The 24,701-nt window shown below is 33.3% G+C and overlaps 2 protein-coding genes and 1 long non-coding RNA gene across 3 annotated transcripts; 2 read left to right on the top strand and 1 right to left on the bottom strand.

Annotated features, from left to right (window-relative positions):
* Window positions 1-4,257: 4,257 nt before the first annotated feature.
* On the top strand, window positions 4,258-7,095 carry LOC110662948 (deSI-like protein At4g17486). Its single transcript, XM_021822124.2, has 3 exons — window positions 4,258-4,774; window positions 5,466-5,753; window positions 6,589-7,095. The coding sequence occupies exons 1-3, from the start codon at window positions 4,636-4,638 to the stop codon at window positions 6,756-6,758; spliced, it is 597 nt and encodes a 198-aa protein (XP_021677816.2). The 5' UTR covers window positions 4,258-4,635; the 3' UTR covers window positions 6,759-7,095.
* A 794-nt stretch (window positions 7,096-7,889) lies between these two features.
* On the top strand, window positions 7,890-11,728 carry LOC131170502 (uncharacterized). Its single transcript, XR_009141236.1, has 3 exons — window positions 7,890-8,103; window positions 9,806-9,847; window positions 11,661-11,728. It is a non-coding gene; the product is annotated as an uncharacterized LOC131170502 (long non-coding RNA).
* Window positions 11,729-19,403: 7,675 nt separating this feature from the next.
* On the bottom strand, window positions 19,404-21,520 carry LOC110662949 (uncharacterized). Its single transcript, XM_021822125.2, has 2 exons — window positions 20,050-21,520; window positions 19,404-19,801 (listed from the first exon to the last, which is right to left on the bottom strand). The coding sequence occupies exon 1, from the start codon at window positions 21,283-21,285 to the stop codon at window positions 20,107-20,109; it is 1,179 nt and encodes a 392-aa protein (XP_021677817.2). The 5' UTR covers window positions 21,286-21,520; the 3' UTR covers window positions 19,404-19,801; window positions 20,050-20,106.
* Between the last annotated feature and the right edge of the window lie 3,181 nt (window positions 21,521-24,701).

The following is a 24,701-nucleotide window of genomic DNA, read 5'->3' on the forward strand; positions in this document are numbered from 1 at the left end:
ACTTCAATCAGATTGCCAGCTTAAAAATTTGTTTCGTGCTTTTGAAACCAATTTTCAAACAGGTACCCATTTGAAATTTTGAGGGATATTTTAATTTTTTTTTTATAATTAAGAGTTTCATTAAAAAAAAGGGGTTAAATACAGTTCATGGATTAAATAATATGGTCCTAAAACAACAAGCCCAAATACAAGGGAAGCCAGAGAAAGAGGCCCATACTTAGATAGTTGAAGCCGAAGATCTAACCCTAGCTAGAAGGGAAGGAGGAACTGAAAATCAATGCCACCCGTCTCCTATACATCTAGAAGAGCAGAAGAAACAACATACAGACATGAATCTTAACTTCCAAACTAAATATGGAACCTCAAGCAAAAACAATATACAACATAGCAAGCTTTGTATTTTATAAAGAAGTCGAAGGATAGAGCTCAAATGTCATTCCTTGGCTTAAGGGTCAGCAGACGAGAAGAATCGGTCGGCGATAGAGGCCTCCAAGGTATCCTTCCTCATAACAACACAACACTCCACTACAGGGTAGGTTCATCAGCCAGTCAACTAGAGCAACTTTGATGTGGACTACAACAAGCGCACGGATTATTTAAATAGTATAAAAAAAATATATCATTCTCATGAACAGTCATATTTTTAATTGAATTTTTTATGTAAAATAAACTATGTTAAAAGTGTATTTTAATAAAATAAAATAAAATAAATTTTGAGCATTTGAAGTTTAAGATATGAAATTGTAAAACTCATTTTAAATAATTAATTAAATCAATAAATTACTAAAATTAAGAAAATAAGATATTATTAATGAAAATGGGTAAAAAGAGATAAATTAGAATACTGAAACTTAAATTTCAAGCAACAATGGATAAAAAGATAATTTTGGAGTTAAAGATTCATATTAAACTCAATTTGAAATTTTTTCTAACTAGCCTAATCTATAAAATTTTTGGGTTCAAAAAAAACTAATTATAAACCCTTTAAAATCTCTTTCGAGTGAATTAAATAGTGTATTGGTTAATTAAATCATATTTTTACGAAGTTTAAAATTAACCAAGACTTATTGGCTCTTTAATTAATTTATTAAGTCCTCTTAATCCTTAGTCTATTTTTAGATTTAAGCCAATTAAATCCAATTTGTTTATTATTTATCACTTAGTCTTCTCCTTTTAGTCCTCAATCAATGATTAATAACAATACTTAATGGGGCCCTACATTAAGCATGTCAATGAGCACACAATAAATGGATTAAATCTCATGAATCTTATAAAATCTAAACTAACTTAGTTTAAATCCATAAAAATAACTCAAATACTACATTATCAACTCCAGAATCTAAGAAAACTACTCACAACCCGATATTCATTACAAGAAAATCAAGATAGAAGAAGGAACAAAATATAAAAAATAAATTAAAACTGAAAAACCCGATATTTGGAATCAGGATTAGCCAAAATCCTAGGTAGATTGTGAAAAAATGGCGTTCTTCCTTTTCCATTCTCATTTTTCTTCTTTTTCAGATAATTTTTCTTATGGTTCTTCTTGTAGCAAAAAGTAACGTAAGAATGCTTAAATACCCCATGACAAAAACCCTAAAATAGTTTTAAAATGGTGTGAGATGAGGTCACTGCACGTATGAGAAGATTTGTCACTTTAATCAATTAATGAGCAAATGCATAGCTAGAACTGTGCCTACACAACATATTGAGCAGAGTTAGGACTGAAATAATGAACAAAGACGGGTTCTCATGGCCATGCAACTCACTATACATGATTTGGCAAGCTTTAGAAGTTTTTTCGTGATACTACATAGGTAACCACGTAGCCTACACATGAAGTTATGCGTCTTTCAACAAGTTTAAATTTATCTTCCGTGAAGTGTATAGGTAGGTGCATAGCCTATACACTAGGCTATGCAACTTCCTGCAAATTTTAGCATTTCTTCCATTTTCTGAATACAAGCTGCATAGGCTACGCAATTTATTATGTAACTTTTGATATCCTTCAAAATTATTAATTGTTAAACTTCATTTTTTATATCTTTGGACTTAAAATTCATTTTTTAAATATGCAATTCACTTCTAATCCCTCAAAAATACCATTTTACTTACAAAATAAGAATAAATTTATAAAATAAACTAAAATTAATAAATATAAATAACTAATGAAATTAACTAAAATTAACAATAAAAAAATAAAATAACTATGAAATCTAACCTAAATGATTATATGAAATGCATGTATCAAACTTCGGCTTGAGACCTAACATCTAAACCCATAAAAGCTCTAATGTAGCTTAACACAAACAGATTTAAGAAATCCCTCACCATTCATGCTTAGATTTGTTACAAAAATCACCCATTATTAAATCACAACCTTGCTTGGAAGGTATGGAGAGATGATCCACGACCAGGATAAGGAGACACAGTCCACCTCCCCTTTCGCCCCAGTGGGGCAAGGGAAACTATACTCATGGTAGAAGAACGAGGCCTAGCCTCAAAAGAAAAGCAAATAATAGATGTATTGAGAGAAAATTTCTCTCTCTATCATAGAGAGAGAGGGTATGATTCTTTTGATCTATTTTTTGGGGATATTTTGAAGTTGGTTTGAAGTAGAAAATGATTTTAAAGGTTGAGTCTTTCTATAGATACTTAAGGCTTTAAGTAAATTTTATGTTGATGTATTACAGACCTTATAACTCTACCCGTATCAAGAATTATACTGTTTGAAATACGACATACTTAATTTTTACTAGCAACTTCAATTGGTTTCAATATTTTTAGTCACTTATCTGCTCATTTGACTTAATTATAAATTCTAAATCGAAATCACTATTTTAGAGCTTAATTTTCAGAAGGGTGCCCTTTAAAAATGTTCAATTATAGATATAGAGAAGAGTTCAACATTTGGGTGTGGTGGTTCTTGGTGGCCATCGATCCAGACTTGCGTCAAATTTTGCTGATGGTTTTGTGCGAGGGCTCCGTTAAATTACTTGAACTTCAACGACGCACGTGTTTTAGTACTTGGGCTTGATAGAAGCGTGGATCTTTGTGCAGTAGATAATTATTTGACTGTGTGTGGACCCCCACTTATCCGACATCCACTCCCTATAATTATTTTTCCTGTCCCCCTCCCCATTGCGAAATTATTAACATTAAAAAATATATATACTATTATAAAATATATTTTAATATAATAAATTATTATTTTAAAATTAAAATTTCACTGTTATTAATACTTTTTATTTTTTAAAAAAATATTATAATTAGGCTTAACAGCTAAGCTTGCTCTGTACGGGCAAAGGAAACCACGACCGACCACTCTTCTCTTCTTGTTCTCTGTTCTGATTCTGAATTCTGAACGTTTGCAGAGTGTTATTTTCAATTAAAGTCGACAATTTTACTGTATAACGGAAGCGTCTCTATCTAAAGAAAAAGATAGCAAAACAGATACGACACCGAAGCAGCTTTGAAATATTCTTGCTGCCAATTCTCAGTCAGCACTGAGTAAGCGTTTTTGCTCAAAAAAACGAAATTTTCAACTGAAACAAAAAGATATGGCCAATTAACAAGTTTAAAAAACCAATAATAATAATAATAATAATATTATGGTTAGTTTACAAATTACTGCAAAAATATTAATAGAAAATGAAAGGACAGGCACGGCTGTGAACGGTAGAATTTTCCGGTGGCTGTGAGAGAAAGACAGAAGCACCAACCGCGTCACACTAAATCATTTTCCCTCACCGGACAAAAGAAAAAGGGCCCCCCTTCATTCGCCGACGGCTCGGCGGGTGCCGCCTTTCCGCCGGCGGAGGGAACCCATGCCCATCACTCTTCTTTTTTTTTCAGGAAAAATTCCTATTGAATTTTGAAATTTCTCTTCCCAAACTACCCCCGTAATCATCTTACTAATTACTAAACCTGTCTTTTTCTTAGAATCTTATTTTATGATTTTAATACTTTTATAATTAAATATATAAATTTTAATTTTTAGCATTCTTTAATTAAAATATAATTTGAGTTAGTTATATTTATTTATTTACTAATTTGAATTTTTTTTTTCCCTTAGTAACTGATTATGGAATTGTAGTAATTAGTGTTAATATTGCAGAAGAAAAAAAGGGTAAAAGCTGTAAAAAAGTAGAAAGTAATGGCAACTTTTGTAAATAACCAAATAGTAATTGCGTTAATTAATCACTCCCACTTCTTTTTCTTTTTATATTCCAAAATAATAATTAATAATTAATAATTGCTTAGCTGCAAATCAGATAATATCCTTCGTCGGTATAAAAATCGAAAATGGAAGGCCAAGCGACAATGCGGACGCTTTTAGCCGCCGGTGGAACCTAAGCTTAAGATTCTTCTCCTCCATTAAATTGTACACGAATATCAGAATATTAAATAAGAGAACCTCGATTCTCAATCTGCCCCCTCAAATTCCTCGAATTTTCTCGACTCTCTGAAAAGTTGTCGGTCCGGTGGCTTTTCGCGGAAGCGAAGTTTCTCCGGATCAAATTCCAATTATCATGTAAAAACATTTTCCATACTCTCTCTTCTCTGTTTTTATTCTTTTTTGGAACTTTTTAGTTTCTCCCAGATTTTGAAGCCGAAGAGTTCCCAAAGAAAGACATGTTGTGTAGGATGGTACTGCTGCCCCGGAAGAAGAAGACCGGTACGGTGCCGGTTTACTTGAATGTCTATGATTTGACTCCCATTAATGGCTATGCTTACTGGCTTGGCCTCGGGATTTACCATTCTGGTGTGCAAGGTTTGAAATATTTTCTTTCTTTTTTTCTGTTTTTTTCAATTTGGTATTTCCATTTCTGTTCCGATTCCATTTTTGTTTCGTTCGTTTTTTAGTTTTTTTTGTTTGTTTGTTATTATGATGATTTTCTTCTCTCAGATCTGCTTCTGAAACCAGCTTGTTTCAGGGGTTGGCTTCAGGGAAACCGAAAGGAAATTCATTGTTTATTTTGAGGATTATTAATTGCTATTTGCCTTATTTTCTTTTTTATTTCATGGCTGAGTGCAGAAAATTTTTAAGACTGATGGAAACGTAATCTATTCACACATCACATAGTATATATATTTTTTTATCTATAAAAAGGGAAAATTCGCTGTGGTCAATGATAGTTTGCTAATTTATTTTGTTTAATAGTTATTGATCCTCTGCTTAGCTTTGTTTGCTGAGATTGGTGGCAAAAGAATTGAAATTAGGCCAACGAGTGTTACTATTAAATATTATTTTAAAGCAATTTGTTTTGTACCTGTAAAATATAATGTTACCATCCAGCTCAAATAAATTAGTGGGTTTTAAATTGTTAAGCCGGTTCACAAACTTCACGCGAATTGTTTTGATTGGCTTTCTTATCTCCTATTTCGGGTGTAGCTTCTTCTAAATTAATCATAAGTTGGGTTTTTTAAGCTGAGATGTTTTCTGTGATTTTGTGCTTCTGTAGTTCATGGTGTGGAATATGGTTTTGGTGCACACGACCACCCAAGCACAGGTATCTTTGAGGTTGAACCAAGGCAATGCCCTGGTTTCACTTTCAGAAAATCAATATTGATTGGAAGAACCGATCTTGGTCCCAAAGAAGTTCGTTCGTTCATGGAGAAGCTAGCTCAAGACTATTCTGGGAACAGTTACCATCTTATCACCAAGAACTGTAACCACTTCTGCAATGATGTGTGTATCAAGTTGACTGGGAAAACAATCCCTCGTTGGGTTAATCGTCTTGCTCGTTTAGGTAATACATTATTAAAGTTTGCTTTGATCATTGAAAATTCATTATTTTGCCTCTGTTTTAACTGTGCAAAAGCTGATTACCATGAAGTATGAAAAGTTGAAGTATTAAGCATGTAGAAAAAGGTGTGTTGCAATGGCAACTTTTACTTCATTGCAGCTGCTGCTGCCTCTATTCTTAGCACGGATTCATTATGCCATTGACCTGAAATATTTATGCAGTCACCAGATGGTGGCCAAATGCTCCTGTTGTAGTACTGTTCCCTCTAATCAACGGCTTCCAAGAAATGGTTCTGTCATCCGCACCCTCACTCGAAGTGGTGGTTTTTCCCTCTGGTGTCACAATTTTAGTAGAGATTTCTAGTTTGCCAGCCCCACAATCTGCTTACCTCCTCTTTCATTTTATTAACTCTCATTTCATTTTTCCCTTTCTTCTTCTATTGCAAGGGCATCTGGTCCTTGGATAAACTGAATTATGCTAATTAGGAATAGAAAATGAAAGGGATATGCTATTGGATTGGGTTGCCAATAGAGAGTATAATATGGCTCATCACATTGATTTGCTTAATATAATATACGTGTAAATTTCAGTTTATTGAGTGGTGTATGGCTGTATGCCCACAGAAGTAATCCCAAAAAATTATGGGCCATCTTCAACAATTAGCGAGGAGTTTAAGACTTATAACTGGACATTATTAGGAAACCTTTCAACAATGCTTCAAGCATTTATTTATTTATTTATTTATTTTCCCCCTATAAACCTGCTGTGGAAGTCCTTTTTCTCCTAACTAGTGAACTCGACATGATTTTGTTCTATTCTGTGTTTTATGAATTTATAGGTTTTCTTTGCAACTGTGTACTGCCGGCAGAATTGAATGAAACTAAGGTTCGCCAAGTTAGATCACAAACTAATGTGAAAGCGGGAGATAAGAAGAAACTAAGAAGCCGTTCAAGTAGGTTATTATCTACTTCCAATGCGGTATCTTCTCCTTCATTGACGCCTTGTTAATCAGGTTCTGATAACAGAAGTAGTAGACAAATATTTCGCCCTCCTCAGACATTAGTTCATGATACTTCTACCTCATCGTTGAGCTTGAAGATTTAATGGGACCCAGTTTTTCAAGTTTCTTTAGCGTTAATAGAATTTTTTTTTTTAATATCAAATATATATGGGGCAAAATTGCATATTTCATTTCTGTCCTATCTTGTTATCTGGTTTATTTTCTGTTCTTTTTGGTTGGCTGATTGCCTAAACAGCGGACGTGTTGCAGCGCTACTTGTAAAGAAACTTTCTTGTTTTCAAGGAGTGGAAATCTTATGATATTCCAGTCGTTTGGTTCCTTTCAGTACATGTATTCTGCTTATCAAAACTATAACCTTTGAAAGTCGATATTTATCGGTGGTACTCTATTTTTTTTTTTTAATTGTATTCTTCAAAATAAGAAAAATATATTAATAATATTAAAACAGAGAGTAAATGATAATTCATGCCGATATTTATTAGTCTATAGTCAAACATGAATGATTAAGGAACACCAAAGAGTGAATGATTAAAGTTATGCCCTGTGGTAGAAGGTGGGTAGGGACCTTGGTAGGTTATCATTATGAAGTCATAGAGGTGATGCTTCGTCTAATTTTAGTGTAAATGTATCGTTGTAGGAGTCTACTTGCCATGGTTGGTCCCCGATTTCTTGTTAAAATTTGGTCCCAACTCTTTCTTTTCTAAATGAAAACCTTGTGAAGCTACAATGCAGGGAATCTGGATCGTGGGGTTTGGGATCATGTGGATCTTAGATGGTCCCAGGGGTGGACCACCTCTATAACTAATTTCAAGGCCCCACTATGTTTTAGGGATTGTAATTGATTTTTTTTTGGCTTTTTTCATGCCTTGATAAAATGGGTTTCACCTCGGATCGGATTTTTATTTTTTATTTTTCGTTGAGAGGTATATCACAGCTGTTAGTCAATCAGACTAATCATTCTCTAAACCTCCACAATAGCTTGAAAAACACAGGAGTCAAGTAGCGAGTTATAAGACCTCGGATCAAACGATATACTTACAACTCTCAACTCTAGGTTCGAGCCTAGAATCTTTCTCAAGCCTACCTCATTGTTAACCACTAGGTTCGAACCTGAGATTTCTCCCAATCCCATCTGATTCACCTCGCATCTGATCGGATGCCCAAAAACTCGACTTGTTTGTATTGCTTAGTTTCATTGATGAGAAATTTCTATTGCAAACTAACTTTCTCTTACAAGCCAAAAATTTGGAATATCTTGAGGAAGAAACTAAGCAACTGGTTTCTTTCAGATTTGAAGATATCGGGAAAGTTGCCGCTGGATTATCTTGTTAGGTAACGTTTATAATAAATTATTGGGTGAAGAAGCTTTTGCTTTTTGATTAATGGATTAATTGTGGATTTACTGATTGATAGAATATGGGTATTCTGTTAGCTGATAGGTTTTTTTATTTCTGCTGATATGGTTTATAGACGCAGTATAATTTTGCATAGTTTGAAAACATTCTTGGACAAAAGAATACTAAATAAAATTATTGGTTCAAAATGCTAATCGTAGATTTCAGCATATGTTCTGTCTGAAAATTTTGAAAGAAAGGTTGGTTTAAGTTTTCAAGGAATAGGTAAACCAGTTAAAATTTAATGAATAAAAAAAAGTGCCATTAAATTTCATTTATTTTATAAAAAATAATTTACACATAGTAAATATTTTTAAAAAAAATATTTTCTATTAAAGTATTTTTATTATTTAATTATAATATTAAACTAATAATATATATCTATATTATGTATTTATAAATATTTTTACAATCTAATAAGATTATTAAAGTTAAAAAAAATATTTACATAAATATTAATAATTTATTTTCATGGAGCATAAATCAAATATGCAACTTTCCTTAGAACTTCGTCAATCGACAAAATTCGTTAGTTAAAAGAAATCCAACATTAATTGTTATTAATCCAACAGCTATGGAGTTCAACTCTCTTGACCTCGATCTATCTTTGCCCCCAACGAAAAAGGTTCATCCCCTCCCAATACATGGTTCATTGTAGCCATTTTCTATCTTTGACATGCCAACCAGCCACACTTTCTTCTAACCCACAAAACTATAAGCACACAAATTTCCCATTTCAATGAGCCCCCATACGTTGAAGATTAATCCCTTTTTTTCTTCTTCTTCCAATAGATTTAGGGCCATCTACCATGAGGTTTCGAATAAAAAAAAATAATAAATAATATTTTAAAAAATTAATTAATAGAAAATGATTTTATTATTTTTGATTTCTTATGATGATTTTAAGTCAATTTTTAATACCGTCCATCATGTGAAGTCTCAATTGCAATGGTGACATCCCATGACTATCACATGAGGATACAGCAATACCATGTAAATGACTAAATTTCACATTCATGCTTACAAAAGAAAAGGTTGATTAGTAAACACGTAGCCAAAAATGGGTTATCGTAGAGATTAATTTGGGAAATAATTAATTGTGATATAATTAGTTTATTAATTTTGTTTCATTAGGACAACAATGGACGTTTGCTTAAGTCGTGTTTGTCTGCTGAAACAATTTAGTTAACTAATCCAAAACCGACAACGGACAACCCACGCGAGAAGCCCCAAATCTTACAATCACATGCAACTACTCCTTGACACCTGCATTGCACGAAACCATTCCTTTTGGCTTTTACCCATTCAAAAGTCTCTTCCGCTGGGCAACCAAACTTAAATTTTCTTTTTTTCCTTTTTTTTTAAATATTAATAAATTAAAACCCGTTAATTTTCTACATTTTTAACTTAAAATTAATTAGAGAATATTAAAATTTAATTTTTCAAAATAGTTTTTTATTTGAAAATATTTATTTTTAATCACATTTAATTTTTTTTTAAATATAATGATTGTAAGAATAAAAAATTCATACTTTACTAAATGAACTAAATTAGATTGGAAATAGTTAATTGTGATAATTTGACTATTGTTTAAAGATGCAATGTCTTTTTCCCCTTTTAATGCTTTTGACTAACTGCAGGGCATCATGCCTCCTCGTGCCTATCCATCGGCTTTCAAGTAGGTAAGGGAAACAAAAAAATTTAAGTTCATAGTTAATGTTTGCTTTGAAATTTAAAACTGAATTTAATAATGATATAAGGCAAATTATATAAAATTAAGTTACATAATTTTATTTTTAATTAATAAAATTATAAAAATAATAATTATAAATAAAATTTATATTATTGTAAATAAGAATGCACGTACATGATGGGATTACTTTCATCTAAGGCTAGATAGTCTTCGGGCTCTCACATCAATTGTAGATGTGTGTATGCGTAGATTCATAAGCATTGCAAAGACTCTTCCTAATTAGCAATTGTCTGGGAGTGAGTGTTAATACAGTAAGTCTTATATCTCATGAGTGTGTCTATGAAAGAAAAAAAACAAATCCTAAGGGGTGAGGTTGATTTCTGATGTGATCCAATAGTTTAATGATATCTACGAGTTAGTAGGCGTGCCCATTTGGATTAAACTTTCGGGCTTCTACATCGATTGTGGATGTGTGTGTGTGTATGGATTTATTAGTGTTGTCAAGGCTCTTCCTAGTCAATAATTACTTAGGAGTGAGTGTTGGTGCAGTAAATATTGTGTCCCGTGTGTATATTTACAAAAAGAAAAAAAAAATCTAAGGCTAGAATGGACAAGTAGATAGACTTGCTAAGTATATTGTCCTAACAGTTGTTACAACTAATGTGCAAATTAATGGTTGGTATTGGTGGTTCACTGATATTGTTAATTTCTCTCTCTCTCTCTCTCTCTCTCTCTCTAATTAAAACGTTTCCTTCCTTTTTTAGGGTCTTCAAATCCCTTTGATTTGGAAATTAAACAAAATAAAATATCTCAAAATTTTCATTTTTCTTATTAGGACAATTGAGCATAAAACACGAATTTTATAATTTTATCTAAATATTTTGATTTTATATTAAACTCAAAATTGATTTAGAAAAAAAATTAAATTTTATTCATTAAACTTATAATTATAGTAATCAAATGTCTTAAAACTTTAAATTTTATTACCAAAATCTATATAAATCCATTTATTTATGTTTTAAATGAGTTGATTTTATTTTTTTTAATTGATATGATTATAATTTTTAAAATAATCGATTAACTTAATTAGCCAAAATACAAAATCACTTTAAAGTGTTTGATTATCATAATTATCAGTTTAGAACATTTGGTTACCATAATCATAAGTTTATTGAACAACATTTAAATTTTTCTAAATCAATTTTAAACTTGACAATTCCTTCCAAATTTTGTTAATAAAATCATAGTGAGAGGGAGAAGTTGATAAGTATAAGCCTAATTTTAATCGATATGATAAAATTGCAATCAATATATTTGATTTGGCTAAAATTACCAAAATTGAAAAGATTAAATTTTAATTTTAGGAAAAATGTTTCATTTTTTAATATAATTAAGACTATTTTAAATCAAATTCAATAGTTATTAGAATAAGTAGTGAAATGTAATTTTGTTTAGAATTTGGGTTCCTTACTACTTTATAATATAGGATTTAATAATTGAATTTTTCATTAGCAATACAAAATTGTTGACTTTTATATCTAAGATTAAGAATGAGCAGCCTCAATCTTAATTAGTTTCAAGAGTATTCTATAAAATGTTGAGGCAGTTGGAGTTGGCAATTAAGTATGGGAAGATGCTTATAAATTCATGTCGGTTGTTGCGGAATTTCTAGCAGATTCACTAACTACTGTCTTACTACTTCATTAAAAAGATTCAATTTGCCATTATTTTATTGCAGGTTTGGTGTTTCTTAATTTTTTTGAGTGATGGGTTGAGTTGAATGTGTTGTTGTTCTTTTTCAGATGATAAGCTCAAGATAAATCTCATCCCAAAAGCTACTAGAGGTAATCATTGTTGTTCTATATCAACCAGATATAAAATAAAAGTGCTAAATATAAATATTTAGATAATTTTTTTTTTTGTATTAATTTTTAAAGTTGAATTAAATCCGATTCATTTATTTTATATGGTATCAAAATCAATCCTTGTGACAATGTTAGCCATCTGTAGATATTTATTTTTATAAACTTCATATTTAAATGTTTATGTCTATGCGCGCGAGAAATATATTATCCCACATTGATGGAATATAAAACAAAAATATTAAACATAAAAATTTGGGTAATGTTCTATGAACTTAAAATTGAACTACAGAATTTTTGGATTTGGGTGTTAAATTAAATCAATTTGATCAAACCTCGGTCTGATTTACTTGTAACCAAGAAAAAAGGCAATAAAGCTCATGTTATAATTTTGATGGGTCAATTGGATGCATATGCTTTTTAATTTTGTTATTTGAATGGGCAGCATATGCTTTTCAATGCGCGTAAGGAAAGATTGGGTTAACAGTAAATACTGCCTTTTTATGTCTCCATCTTTTTTCTAACGATTTCCTACAAGTAATGTCTACGTCATTAAGCCATTGACATAATAATTCTAGAAAAAATATATTTTATAATAATTCAATTCAATTGATTTTTTTTTTTAATATTCATCTTTGGTTTGGATGTAATGCTCCAACTCCCTTGCATAAAATTGAAATCACTAGTAATCACCGAACAGCCATACATTAGTAATTTTATTCCCGCTATTTATTCACGTTGCCCGTCACACTATAGAAGTTGACTATGCTCAAAATCTGTAACATCCCTAATTTTCAAATATATATATTATTCTAACCCTGGTATTGTTGACTTAGCATATGTACTTTCATTTCGTGGAAATTCGATCGTCACTCGAATTTGCAATTTCGGGCCGAGCAGATAAGCTGTTGGAACCATTTCAGAACCGGGTCAAGATTATAGGCTACCCCACCGTTTTCAAACATTCTGGACGCGTTCCAGTTGTCAGATTTGGCATAGGTAAATTCATCTTTGGTTTGGATCTAATGCTCCAACTCTCTTGCATAAAATTGAAATCACTAGTAATCACCGGACAACCATACATTAGTAATTTTGTTCCCGCTATTTATACATGTAGACACCATATTTTGGCCGACCTTTGAAGGCAAGGATCTTTTAAATTGAAACTTTATTATCCGTTCTCGACCAAAGTCACAATCACAGGTAACTTTTCCGAAGTTACTAATCGCTCATCCCTGGAACAAATCGATCTCACGCTCAAGTTAGATTGCTTTCCGATCTCTTGGTCTTTGTCAAATGAGTTCGAGTCAATATTGGGTATCTGGACCATCCAATCTTGCCTGTTGTTGTTCTCTGATCTCTCTATGTATAAATATCGTAGAGTTTCATTTAACTAATGTTGTAATCGAGCTTCTTGGTAGAATTGCCCAGATATTCCTCAAAATGAAGTTAAGGTTTTTATCGGGTCTAATAATGGATCCAACCTTAAAAGTTCAAGCCAGTGTCAAATCTTTGCAATTCTAATATTCTAAAGTTCCATTCAGTATTTGGTCATGGCTCTATCCGATCTCACGTTCGCATGTAATGTTTTTCCGATCTCTTGGAGTAATTTGATATCCTTTGATTAATAGTCGCTCTCAGATTTAATGTTCAATCAATTAAGTACTCAGACAATTTGATTTGGGTGCTTCCCGATCTTATCAAGAAATTGAACATAAAAGACTACAATTCATTTTAAAAATAAAATATATACAAGTCAATTAGCGAGGGAGGTCTTCTCCGCCCTGCGTCCTAGTTTCATTCCTCTCTCCCTCCTCACCCTCGTGCTCCTCATCACTGTCCTCTTCGGCCTCTGGGATAAGCTTATCCATCCAGGAGAAGTCCTCCTCAGGATAACGCTTCTTTAGTTTGGACAGGAGGTTGTTATGGGCGTTCACATATGCCCCAGCCTCTTTTGTAGTGCTCTCCTCCTCCTTTGCTTGGAGCTCCTCCTCCTTCACCCGAAGTTCCTCAGAAAAACGAGCGAGATCGGCAGATCGACTAGCCCGGGAGACTTCAAGTTCTCGCTCCACTTCAGCTATCCTCTCTTTGCAATACTTCACCCGATCTTCCAGTTTGGCGATGTAATCATTGGCAGAGGAGAGCTGAGCCTTTGCAGCTGATGCATCCTGGACCGCCTTAAGAATCTCCTTCCTTAAGACGTGGGCTTTTCCTCTGATCACGTGTTGGTTTGCAATAGCCTCCAAGCCCAAACTCATTGTTTGAGTTAAAATATCATCAATACTCTCTTCAGTCAATCGGTTCCGATCTTCTTGGAAGCAGATGGAAGCGCCCATGACTTTGGCTAGACCAGGATTCTCTCAGGTGGAATGATTTCTTTCCAGCGATTGGATAAAGAGTTGAGCTCCTCGAGAGAGCGTTCTAATAGTAGGGCCAGAAGACTCCCCTTCTACATTGGAAGAGATCGAAGACGACGACCTCTACTTCCGAGACCGGCTACTCCTGAGGTCGAGGAGGAGAGCTCGGTACTTCTACCAAGTCTTGTCGAGGTGTCTAAGCAGTGGTGGCAGTAGCCTCTTTCATCGCTCGTACCTTTTGGGAGACCTCCCTCTTTCGCTTGCGGTTCTCTTTGGAAGCGTCACCACCCGCCATACCTGCACAAAGAAGAAGTCAGCGAGTTCGCTAAGATTGAGAGACTAGAGATCTGGATTGTACCGGTAGCAGGACCGAGGTCAGAAAGTTGAAGCTCGTAATCTTCATCGGAGATCAACCGCATCATCCACCATTTTAGTTCGGCCATGACCACATCTAAGCACGAATATTTATGGGTGGCCGCCTGAGTTTTTACTTCTTTCACCATGACATCTTCGTCTTTATTTAGAGTAAGCTTCTTAGGGACTTAAGGGACCAAATAATTCCAATTATGCGGGATCCCCTCAAAGCCGTTCCGATCCTTGCTCCTAAGGATGAAAAACCGATCCTTCCAGTTCTTCAGCGAAGAAGGGAGATCGGTGAAAAGCAGGCAGTTCAGTGTTGCCTGAAAGAACCAGAATTTGTCATCCTTTCTTCGGGCAAGCCTATGCAGCTCGGCAAAGACCCTAACCGTGGGCTCTAGTTTCTTGGCTCGGCAGAGGCCTCTGAAGGCTACTAAAGTTCGCCAGGAGTTCGGATGCACTTGAGCTACTGAGACATGGTGAAATTTTAGGACAGCCTTGTAAAATCCATCCAAAGAAAAATGGAGCCCGGACTTTAGCTACTCCTCGTACACTATGATAAGATCGCCTTCTTCAAAGAAGTGATCGGCCCGAAGATCGCCATGGCATCTGATCAGTTTAAAAGAGTCGATCCGCAGATTATATTCTTGACTTATGGATTGGAGATCAGTCTCTCTAAGGATTGACAGCAGCTCATCAACTGGCAGGTTCTCCTTTCTCGAAGACATTCTTTGCTTCGGTCTGGTAGCTGAACTAGTAACCGGAATGATGGCTATGCTGGATCGTCCGATTGGTCAAATCGCGTCGCCTTTTTTCGAGGTCCACAAAATATGAACGAAATGCGGGCTTGCAGCTCTCTGACCCTCGGTACCACTCATTTTCACAAAATAAAAAGGAAAATCACAACTTCAGCATATTTAGAAGACAAAAATTTCCCCCAGAATATCACAACTTCAGCATTCAAATTAACCCCCAACAAAAATCCATTACACAACACCTATTCACTAAAGGGTCATCTCATGTACTCATGTTCTTGGGCAACCCAAAATAGTGAAATATCAAATATTTTTTTTATCCGTACAAAGAATTAACATCATCATTCCAACCCCTAAATTATCAATTTGTAAAGAGCACAACATTAAATCAGCTTATCCTCGTTGAGGGACGAGGTGGGTGCCTAACACCTTCCCCACCCTTATACGGACCCTGAACCTAGAATCTCTGTTTTCAAAGTAGATTTTTATTTTTACAAATGGTTTTCTTTAATTTCTCTCAAAATTAAAGTGGCGACTCCTCACTTTTTTCACTTCAGTGAGAATTCATCCGACGATCGCAAAACCCTTGCAACAATACATGCTGCCCATCACACTATAGGAGTTGACTATGCTCAAAATCGTTTTCTTAACTGCAAGGAATCTACTTATTATTCTTTGTAATATGCTAATTTAGTGGATAGTAGATTTTATGTAACACCCCCGGTTGCATAGCTTGATAGATTTCACTGTTCCGGTGACCGATGTCGGTCCGGACAATTAAGGGGATTAGGACCACACTTAAGACAACTTAAGAAGCCATAAACACAAATAATTAGTAATGTTTAATTGGTTGACTATAAATAAGAAAAACAGAACATAAGAAGTTAAACGAGCCGAGAGTCACAGCGATGAGTGACCTCCTCGGGAACTACTGCGAAGTCATTTTAAACTCAAATTTCGAACCGTAAAAAGTGACGCTGCGGTCCTTAGGACCCTTATGAACACAGTGGAAAAGAGAAAATCACGAAAAAGAACTGTTAAGCCAGTCAAATAATTATGTCAGGGAGCCGGAAGAAATATTGGATTATTTACAAACCGGGATGAACCGGCGAGGGGCAAATTGGTCAATTGACCCCGAGAGCTTACTCCTGACCTAACTGTCAAATAAAATAGGAGAAATAAAAATTTTTGAATCAAGAATTAAATTAAAAAACTAATAGAAAAAAAAATAGAAAAAAAAAAGAAAAAAAGAAAGAAGATGGAAAAGTCAAAGTGATGACATCATGTATGATGTCATCAAGGCTTAATTGATTTATTTTATTAATTTGGGGATTTTTGGTCTTCAAAAAGGAGATAAGATTAAAGAAAAAAAAAAGAAAAAAAAAATTAAAACACAAATCTTCTTCTTCCAAAACGTCACTCTCTCTCCCTCACTCTCTCCCTCTCCACAAACTCCATTAAAGCTCAATTTTGAGCTTGAAAATCATAAGATTTCACCATAGAAAAATTAGCCACCATAGTTAAAACTTATCTAGGCAACTTGAGAAGAGGATTGAGCAAGAAAGAAAGTGAGACCAAATTATGAACTTAACTTGATCAAATTATTGACCAAAGTTGGATCAAAATCTGCCAGAACCCAAAATTGCAGCATGAACAGTAAATTTATTTTGGCCATAACTTGAGCTACAAAACTCCGATTGAGGTGATCCAAAAATGAGAATACACTTAAGACAATAAGGAACATTTTCTATGAAGGAAGTTTTGTTAAATTCCAACAGTAGATCGACCAATGGAATAGTGCAACTTCGGAGAACCAAAACCAAAAATTTGCAATTTTGCTAAAATGACCTAAGCTTTGAGAAAATGACCAAAACCAACAAGTTTAATGACCAAAATGTGGTATGTGGGTGAAGTTGGAGTTCCCATACCTATTAAGTCTTAGAAAGTCAACTATTTGACTTGAATAGTGCGGTGAATAGTAACCCGAAACACAAAATTTAAAGAATGTCGAATTTAGCACGTTAGAGCTAGGTAATTGTGAAGCTAAATTTATTTTGGATCTGTGTTAAGTTCTAGTACTGAAACATTATAAAATTGTGTGTTTCAGTTGAAAAGAATATCGGGAAGGAACCCGAGGAACCGAGTCGAGGCTAAGGGACGACTCGTTTGAGGTTTGTGCACAACATCACTATGCTTTAAAATGTGTTGATAAAGTGAATGAAATATGTATTTTACATTTGCTTTGAATTATTGAGAATTTATTTGTGACAATAGTTATGATGTTTTGACTTAAATTGTTGAAAGTTATTGTGTATATTTGAAATGACAATGTTTAGCAAATTGTTAAGATAAGTTTTGAAACCACAGTGTCATGACCATCTATTTGAACACCTCACTAGCACGACTAGTGGGGGTAATTAGTTTCGAATTTTGATTCCTTATCTGGAGAAGTGTTGAGGTGTGCCAGCAGAAGAGGATGTGAATGGATATCCATATATTTGAGCTAGCTAGCATTGTGATGTGATTTCTCTTTAGCCTTTGGCTATCGAGATTCATGTGATTTCTCTTTAGCCTCTGGCTATTGAGATTCTATTCGTTTCGAATGGCATGATCTAACTGTGGGTTTTATGAAATATGTTTTGATTCTTCGAAATGAACTTGGTTTGCATTAAAATTTCATAATTCATGTTTTGTGTTTAATGCTCATGTTTAGTCAAAATTTTGAATAAATGTGATTTAAGTTTTACATAAAGATTATTTTAGTATTTTGTGCACCACTGAGTCCTAGTACTCAGCGATAGCTTCTATTCTTTGCCGCAGTCTGAGAGACTAGAGGAAGCAGATCGAGTCACGAGAATTAAGGATCGTTCTGCTTTGAAGCTATCGGGTATAATTTATACCCTGATCGTAAATATTTATTTTGATGTATGTAATGCACAGAAATGTATGGACATGTGAAGATGGGTTTTGAGCAGCTTGTACAAAATCTGTATAAAATTTGTAATAAATTTTAGTTTGGATTTTCTTAATGTAAATTTTTGTATGATGAATACATAAATTGTTTGTCTTAAAAAAAAAAAAAATATATATATATATATATATATATATATATATATATATATATATATATATATATATATATATATATATATATATATATATATATATATGAATGTATGAAATTGATTGCCTATACATTGAGGACTATTGAATTTTGACTTGAGAAATTTATTGAAATGATTGTGAAATTGATTGAGTTTGATTGTGAAACCGAAGTAGTGGTTGAGAAAAACTTTTAGAAGTGTTTTTTACAGGTATTTGAAGAACGGTTTTCTCAAAATACAGAGGAAACTCTGTCAAAATTTTTATAGAATTTATGAAAAACTAAAATGGACAAAAAATATTAACTAGTTTTAATTTTAACTAAATGTTTTAAATGCCTATTAGACAATGCTCACCACTTAACAAAAGTAAGAAAATTGATTTAAAATCCTTTGTAGGGTACTTAATGAGTTATCGGTAGGTGAAGTTCGGTAATTCATTAAGTATTCTACGGGATCATGTTATGTCTTACAGAGGGATAAAATGTGACATTTTAAATTTTGTACACAGTAATTTTATTTCATTTATCAAATTTACCCTTAAATTCAATTTTAATTTAGGAATCTATTTTCCGAATGGAAGATTTAAATTCCTTTTAACTTAAAAAAAAAAATTATATATATATTTTCAAAGAAATAAAAATTCAATACGATTAAACGATAATTAAATTGATTTTTTTTTAATGTATAGTAAGACTTTGTATATTATGATTTATTTTGAGTTCATAATAAACATGAGTTCAATTTGATTTAGAATTACAATTGAACAAGTCAAAATTAAAACTAGAATCGGTTAATACAATTATTAAAACCAAATCGAACCAAACAGAATTCGTGATAGTATAGAGTTGACCCTGATTTGTGGCTCACTTAATTATGAAAAGCATCAAACCTAAATACAAGATTTGACTTGGTTCAGTCTAATTCAAATCACAATTTAAAAAAGAAAAACGTGACACCCTGAAAATCACTATGGGGTGCTCAGGACCGAATCAGATTTATCTTTAAATTGACTCAAAATCCCTCAAAACCGAAATTATGATTTAATGTCGTTTTGATGGATTGACTGAAGAACGTCCTCGAAGGGAAACAAGGAAGAATAATCAATTTAAAAAAAAAAAAAAGTAACAATGGTAATAATTTATGAGATTAGATAGACTCATGAGAGGGCGAAGCTTAGCAGAAGAAGACAAGACTCATGCGGTCAAATGAAATTGTTCTACAGTCTTAAAAAAAAAAAAAACCTATTTCGGTGCCGTTTTCCATCAGGTACTATAATGTTGTGTTGTTTAAACCATGTCCAAGTCCAAGGTTGCAAATTAAACCTACTTTATTGTGTGATCCAAAGCTTGTTCAGCTGAATTCACGGCTCACAGCTGCTTCAATATTGGATTCTATAATCGTACGAAATTGGTATTCAATTTCACCCCCCGAGAAATTGACCCACCTCACATGCTTCTTGTCCTCTACTATTTGGCCCATAACTTGGAAATTTCATTACATCAACCATGCTATTTCCATCCAAATCCAACAACATGGAGACACAGAAGAACATCAATGTCATCAAAGAATACTATATATTTTGATTCTTCAATCTATGATTACATCAAACACTTAACAATGTAATAATAATGAGTTATGTTTCACTAATTAATATTTCTTTCTCCTAATGATTCATTAATCTATCATTACTATGTTCATCAACAAATGGGTTAGTCACATCTCAAGAAAAAAAAAATGGAACTTTAATCAACATTACCGGAAAATTAAAGAAGAGAGAACGAGAACCCATAATTTTCTTGCAGCCACAAATCTTTCATTTTCTCCAGGCATAAACTAGTAGGGAGAAGCCAACAGGGGCACTCAGCTCGTTCTCCTCGGTGCTAGCCCATTCCATTATGGATGAAGAGCCGCCACCTGAAGATGCCGATGACATTGAAATCGACGACGAAGATGAGCTCCTTGTCGTCCTCATCAAGCTCCTTCTCATCTTCCTCCATTCTATTCCACTCATTCCAAAACTATTACAGGAATTTTGTTGCCATGGAACTACACCGTTTTTCCCATCTTGGCCACCGCATACTTCAGAACTTTCAGTTTCTCTTTCTTGTTCTTCTTCTTCGTCTTTAATGTCTGGAGTCTCGAATCGGAACATGAACACTGCATGGCCACCGTTTACATCCTCAAACAGCCAATTGTAGACGTCCCATGAGACCTGTATAGGTACCCCATCTACTTCAATCTTCTCGTTTCCTCTAAATTTCCACTTCAAACGCTTTATCTGCAAAACTCTCTTGTTGTCAACGCTAAAACACAATCTTGCGTCACTATTCACCGTGCAGTCTATTGAAATATCTCTGTTTTTGCCTCCAAATCTGGCTTTCGTGGAGTATACCCTGTTGCCATACACATGCTCTCTCCTAAGAACAAGAGCTTGGGTTCTCTCTGGCCGTTTAGCTCTAGTCTTTGCACAAGCTTGTTTGGTCAAATCGCCAACAAGAAGGACAATTTCTCGGTCAACAACTACAGCGATGTAGAAACCCGATTGGGGTTCGGGGCCGGATCCGAACTTGGCCCTAGACAGATCCCAAAAGATTTGGATTCTTGGAGCTCTGGAGGCGTTGGCTTCTTGGTTGACATTATGTAATTTCTTGGATCCATGTCTTTTCCAAAAAATGAAGGGCTTGATATGGAGGTGGAAAGACAGGGTAGAAAGAGAAGGTGGTTTGGAGAGATATAACGGAGAGCAGTTGGTGCTATCTGCAGGGTGGAGATCCAGGTGGAGAGAGTGGCCAAGGAAGGTACGAGACCAAGTAAGAGAGAAGAGGCCAAGCTCCGTTTGGTAGAGGCAAGTAACGAGGTTAGGATTGCCAGATGTTGTAGGTGGCGGCGGCGGCAGCGGCGGTGGTGATGGTGGAGGGAGGCGTTTGTCAGTAGAAGGGGTGGTGGGAGAGGGGCGGAAGCAAGAGGGAAAGGGGGATGAGTGGTGGGACATTTGTATTACAGAGATAGATGGATCGATGGGTGTGAGAGTGTGAAGTTTTGAAGGGTTTTGAGAGGATAGATAGATGATATATATGGAGATGTAGAAAGGATGTATGGGATAGATGGGGTTTTATGAACAAACGGAGAGAAGAGACTTCTCCACCTGAAAATTTAGACCAGAAACCACAAATTAGACAGAGGAGAAGACTGCTTTTCAAAGGGGAGGAATGAGGAAAGTACCTAACTACTTCGTATGTATATGTATATACATACACTTCCATACATTTTACTTATTTACTTCCCAATTTTAACCATTAGGCCGATAGAAAATTTTAATAATTTTCAAATTTCTACCCCTTCGAAATAGATTTTCAATATAAATTCTATTGATAAATCTTAATATATATTATAGTTTTTTATAAAAAAATTTAAATTTAAAAATTATTTGATGAGATCCATAAAAAGGCTATAAAGTTAAAAGAATGGATTATGTGATCCGGTCTAAATAGTATAGGATCTGTCAATTTTTTTTTTTTTTATTATTTCTGGTATAATTGTTTGATAAAGGAAGCTTGGTGGCTGTGATGTGGCCACCATGGCAGTTGGTCGGTTAGAAGAGTTCCCTTCCAAAGGGGCAATTTTCCTATCTGCCTACGGGAGTATCCTTCACGTTATTGCCATCCACCCAATTAATCATGTGCATATAAACTTAGGGGTTGCTGTGGATCGGATTTGGTCCAAATCGAACATTTTGATTCAGAAAAATTAAAATCGAAGTTCATAGTCCCTCTTAAATTAAGTTCTGATTTCAATTTGATTTTCATGTAATTTTAATTTTATCAAATCTAACAATTATCTTTAAAAAAAAATTTACTTGAAATCAAATTTAATCAATTTAATTTTAATCCATTTCTTTTTTAAATTAAATCGATTCAATTTCAAAGTAATCATGGAGAAAAGTCCTAACTTTAAATTATTATTATTATTATTATTATTATTATTATTATTGTTATTAACTCTTTCATTTAGTAATAGCAATTTTTAAATCAAAGTTAGCATCATTAACTTCCTTAATTATGAATTAAAAAAAATTTATTTCATAATTGATTTTAATATGATGGAATGACTACCCTACCCCTGTTTTTTTAAGGTATAAATAAATAATTAATTAGTTGATAAATATGGTTGAGTGGAATTATTTAATTTTTTTTAAAGTTCTTACGCTATATATGTAAAGCATAAGCTAGAAATTATCATTTGATACCAAATATAAAATACAAGGAAGATTTGCCCGTCAAATGAGTTATTGCAAGTCATCTCCTAAATGAGGAAGATTTGCTGGTCAAATAATCTCCATTAAAATGCCGGATATCCTGCCATAATAGGTAAGCTGGAAACAGCACAGTGAGTTCTTATCACATCATAAAAACATTATCACCTAATCAAGGTTCTAAAAAAACTAAATCTTGGGAGTTGGTATAAGAGTTAGCTCTTCATTTTTAATCTTGCTCTTTAATAAAAAAAACTTTCAATCTCTCTTTTACATACGTCAATTTTTCATCGTTCCTCACATCACATTACAGTTCCTCCACAATTTTTTATATATTTAAAATATCAATAAAAGTATTTTAGTAATGTTAATATTATTTAATTAAATAAAAAAATATTATTAAATTATTTTATATTATATTATTTTTTTAATATATTAATAATAAAATTCATATAAAATAATACAATACGACACAATATATTAATAAATATATACTTAACTCAAAAAAGGTGGTAAAGAGCGTATGGCATTCCTTCCCTGAAATTATATTCGTTTTACTAATTAATGTTTTACTAATTTAATTTGTTTATGAATATTTTGCATTTTGAGAGCCATCATACTCTGTATCAAGACAAAATTTAGAATCTTTTTGTTTTCATATTTGGTTTGTCGATGCTCTCTTCTTCGTCAAATGTTTAAAATTCACCGTCAATTTTTCATTTAAATCCACTAAAATTTACATTTAAAATTTTATAATTTTAAAAATAATTTCAATATTATTAAATTAAAACTCATTAATAAATTCATCCATTTAATTGATTAAAATGATTTAAACCTTATTTTAATTTAAAATTTGCCTGAATTTCTTTAAAAGTATGAGAAAATAGAATAATGAGTAACTTTCATACAAATAATGGTTTTGTAATGAAGTATCAGTCAGACCCCAAAGTGATAAGCCTCTGCCACAGTTGATACTTTGAAGATCAAATCATATCCAAAGAGAAAAATATGGCAAACATAAAATGTGCTGTGTCTTATATTAAACTGGACAACCAAATGGATCTGTGGCATTAATTATCCCAGTGATGCAACTTGGAAACCATCATCTAGCCAGACAATCCTGACTGCAAATTATTTGACCCCATTTCTGTTCTGGTTAAGAGAATGACAACACACCTTCTAATTGGTTAATGCAATTACTAGATGCAACTCCAAATTTAATAAAGTTTAATAATTATGTTACAAGTACTAGTCCTCCCTTTCATCATATTTCAAGATTTTAAAAAGGGCTAGAAATGAGACTTAACATTAGTGGGATCATTAGATAGGGGTTTTATAAAGAAACAAGCAAATGAAGGTGACCCAGTTCCTTTATCTCCAACATTAACCAAGGAAATTATCTGGCAGAGTCCTACTTTTCCAGAGTCCTACTTTTCTATGGCCTTAAACACTGGGTCTCTAATGTTTCTATGCATTGTGGCTTTCCTTAAATTTTGCCAGCTGTGGTTCTGGACATGCTTTGGTAGGTACATACTGTACCAGTACATCACTTGAATGTACTTGTTTTTTATGTGGTTCATTTGTCTATTTTTCATGTTCAATCATCACCCATCTACTTGTGCTTCATTTTTAAAGTAAACTGTAATTAAAAAAAAAAAAAAAGTCATTTTGAATCAAATTAGGCCTAATTAAATGGTAATATCTCTTTGATAATCAATTGATACTGATGCTGCTGTGAGCCTATGAATGAAAATCTGACTGATTAACTTGGTCTGGGACAAATAAATAATATCAGGTAATATTACCAAACAATATATCTTTATTTATTTTTATTTTAAAGCTTCCATCTCCAATCTTGGGGAAACCCCGTAGGCAAAAGAGACCATGGAAGTAGCACTATGGTAGTAATATCAAAGTCAAAGTCTAACAAATTGGCCAAGTGGGAGAAGAAGAAGAACTAAAAAATGAAAATATGACCAGAAAATTAAATGGACTGAGTCATGTAATTTGAATTTGGTTGATTCACTCTCAAATAATAGGATCAATGTTTTTGTTAGAAAACCAATAAGCAAGTTGTGGTTAGAGATGGACTATTCAAGTCCACCGTAGTACACGATACCAAACCTTGTCGTTTAATACATGGGCTTCAATGAAGA

Source organism: Hevea brasiliensis, chromosome 11, assembly GCF_030052815.1.
Source record: "Hevea brasiliensis isolate MT/VB/25A 57/8 chromosome 11, ASM3005281v1, whole genome shotgun sequence".
Classification (NCBI taxonomy): domain Eukaryota; kingdom Viridiplantae; phylum Streptophyta; class Magnoliopsida; order Malpighiales; family Euphorbiaceae; genus Hevea; species Hevea brasiliensis.